The sequence below is a fragment of the Cebus imitator genome, unplaced genomic scaffold (genome assembly GCF_001604975.1).
Source record: "Cebus imitator isolate Cc_AM_T3 unplaced genomic scaffold, Cebus_imitator-1.0 Scaffold280, whole genome shotgun sequence".
Classification (NCBI taxonomy): domain Eukaryota; kingdom Metazoa; phylum Chordata; class Mammalia; order Primates; family Cebidae; genus Cebus; species Cebus imitator.
In genome coordinates this window covers 2,321,570-2,324,360 of record NW_016107595.1, presented here as the reverse complement: position 1 = coordinate 2,324,360, position 2,791 = coordinate 2,321,570, and the positions used below count along the sequence as shown (strand labels likewise).

Here is a 2,791-nt window from a genome sequence, read left to right as displayed (position 1 = left end):
AAAAAAAAAAAATTGCCAAGGATGCTGGCAGCCACCAGCTGCAGGAGACAGGCCTGGGACAGACTCACCCTCAGCACCTCCAGAAGGAGCCAGCCCTGCCACAACCTTGACCTCGGACCTCTGACTTCCAAGGCTGTTAGACAATACATTTCTGTTATGTGAAGCCAGTTTGTGGTTATTTGTTACAGCAGCTCCAGTAAATTAACACAGAAACTGCTTGGATTGGGATGGAGGCAGCAGGGAGGAAGACTGTGGTGGCGGCTGGGGCAGTGTCCAGGTGGGAGACGCTGGGGGCCTCGGTGGGGACCGTGATGGTGGGGAGAAGTGAGCAGATCCATGCGTCCCAGGAGCAGAACCGACGGCATGCGCTACATACAACTACTTGGCTCTGTGCCTCATATACTAAGTACTTGGACCAGAGAGGCCAAGATCCACACACTTGGCTCGTTCTACACCTGGCTCAGTGGGTGGAGGAGGGAAATCCCTACTCGCGCCCACCCCACAGGGCCCTACCTGCCGGCATCCTGTGAGATGGTCACCGACACACCCAGGCCCGATGTGGTGACTCGCTTGCACACGGCGTCCATGTCGATGATGGAGTCAATGCTTTCGGGCCCGTCCTCCACGCAGCACTGGGAGCCAGGGCAGAAGCGGCAGTTGTCCAGACCCTTGTAGCCCTTGTTGTGTCCGCATTTCTCCAGTGTGACTGTGGTCGCCATGCCTGACACCCCCACATGCACCACCAGCTGCACACAGACAGGCAGGACTTAACACGGCCTGCCCATGGGACTCGGAGGGGGTCCTCCTAAGGCTAAGGAAAAGGCAGCATCCTCACTGGGCTCTGCCTGGGGTTGTGTTGTTTCTGACCTCTTGCTGCTGGAATAGACCCTGCAGTCACTCTTGCAAAAAGGTACGCCACGTAAGACAGGCAAGAATTTAAAACATGCAAGGGTGTTCATGGCAGTGCTTCTTGTTATTGAAATCAAATACTGGAAACAAGCTGACTAGCCATCCAGGGGGAGTTAGTTCAATAAATAATAAGCTACTATGCAGCTGTTAAATGCCAAGGCAGTGTTTTGTTTGTTTACTTGTTTGTTTGAAATGGAGTCTTGCTCTGTCACCCAGGCTGGAGTGCAATGGCGCAATCACGGCTCACCACAACCTCCACCTCCTGGGTTCAAGTGATTCTCCTGCCTCAGCCTCCCGAGTAATTGGGGATTATAGGCGCATGCCACTACACCCAGCTAACTTTGTATTTTTAGTAGAGATGGGGTTTTGCCACGTTGGCCAGGCTGGTCTCAAACTCCTGACCTCAGGTGATTCGCCCACCTTGGGATTCCAAAGTGTCGGGATTACAGGCATGAGCCACCGTGCCTGGCCTTGTTTGTTTTTTTAAAAGATGGGATCTTGCTCTGTTGCCCAGGCTGGAGTGCAGTGGCACAAAAATCTTGGCTTACTGCAGTCTTAAACTCCTGGGCTCAAGCAATCCTCCTGCCTCAGCCTTCCAAGTAGCTGGGACTCTAAGCATGTACCATAATGTCTAATTTTTAAATTTTTTTGTAGAGATGGGGTCTCACTGCACTGCCCAGGTGGGTCTCAAACTCCTGGACTCAAGCAATCCTTCTGCCTCGGCCTCCCAAAGTGCTGAGATTATAGGTGTGAGCCACCACACTTGGCCTGGATAGCCCTTTGGGTTTTTTTGTTTTGTTTTGTTTTGTTTTTGAGACAGAGTCTCGCTCTGTAGCCCGAGCTGGAGTGCAGTGGCACGATCTTGGCTCACTGCAACCTCCACCTCCTGGGTTCAAGCGATTCTCCTGCCTCAGCCTCCCGAGTGGCTGGGACTACAGGCACCCACCATCATATCTGGCTAATTTTTTGTATTTTTAGTAGAGACAGGGTTTCATCTTGTTGCCCAGGGTGGTCGAGGACTCCTGAGCTCAGGTGATCACCCACCTCCCAACTGGGAGTACAGGCATGAGCCACCACGCCCGGCCTGAATAGCCCTTTTGAAGACAAGGCTGTGGCACTGGTCACGTGATCCAATCAGGGACAAAGCCACGGAAGTCCTCCACATGAATGGTGCCAACCTGTCAGTCCTGATGAAGTGCCGCCCCTTGGCACCACTCACCTGCGGACTGTGCTTCTCCCACAGGGCGGGGATGAGTCTCTGGACTGTCTTGTACTCAACCGGAATCTCGTACACATGCAGGTCCACACTGTCACCCAGGCCTAGCTTTTCCAGCTCCTGGAAGAGAGGAGAGTGGGGGTGTCGTGGCACGGGATGACAGCTCTGGGGACAATGCGCTCCCTGGGGGTGAAACAAACAGGCCGCTCTACTGACTCATTCTGCAGAGTGGGAAGGGGTGTGTGTTCATTTAGCCCAAAGCCCTTCATTTCCTTCCCCACCCACTTGCCTCGAAGTCTCTCTGCACCAAGGTGACATGACTCTATGGCCCCTGGGGTTAAATCCCAGGCTCCTTGGACTCAATCCTGCCTGTGTGACCTTGGGCAAGCCACTTAAGCTCTCTGAGCCTCAGCTTCCTCATCTGTAAAATGGGAATAACAGTCTCAGGCCAGGTGCAGTGGCTCACGCCTGTAATCCCAGCACTTTGGGAGGCAGAGGCAGGCGGATGACCTGAGATCAGGAGTCTGAGACCAGCCTAGCTAACATGGCAAAATCTTGTGTCTACTAAAAATACAAAAATTAGACAGGTGCAAAGCTTGCAGTGAGCTGAGATCGTGCCATTGCACTCCAGCCTGGGCAACAAGAGTGAAACTCCGTTTCAAAAAA

The 2,791-nt window shown here is 53.2% G+C and overlaps 1 protein-coding gene across 4 annotated transcripts in view; it reads right to left on the bottom strand.

Moving 5' to 3' along the window:
• Window positions 1–2,791, bottom strand: part of PGPEP1 (pyroglutamyl-peptidase I) — a 23,430-nt gene that overhangs the window by 8,772 nt on the left and 11,867 nt on the right. For 3 of the 4 annotated variants that reach the window (XM_017501293.2, XM_037728780.1, XM_037728781.1), the window contains 2 exons: window positions 2,129–2,245; window positions 514–746 (listed from right to left, as the gene is read on the bottom strand). In XM_017501293.2, coding sequence (XP_017356782.1) covers window positions 514–746; window positions 2,129–2,245 — 350 coding nt within the window. Of the gene's footprint in view, window positions 1–513; window positions 747–2,087; window positions 2,246–2,791 lie in introns of those variants that run through there. The other variant, XM_037728782.1, reaches the window with a different exon arrangement.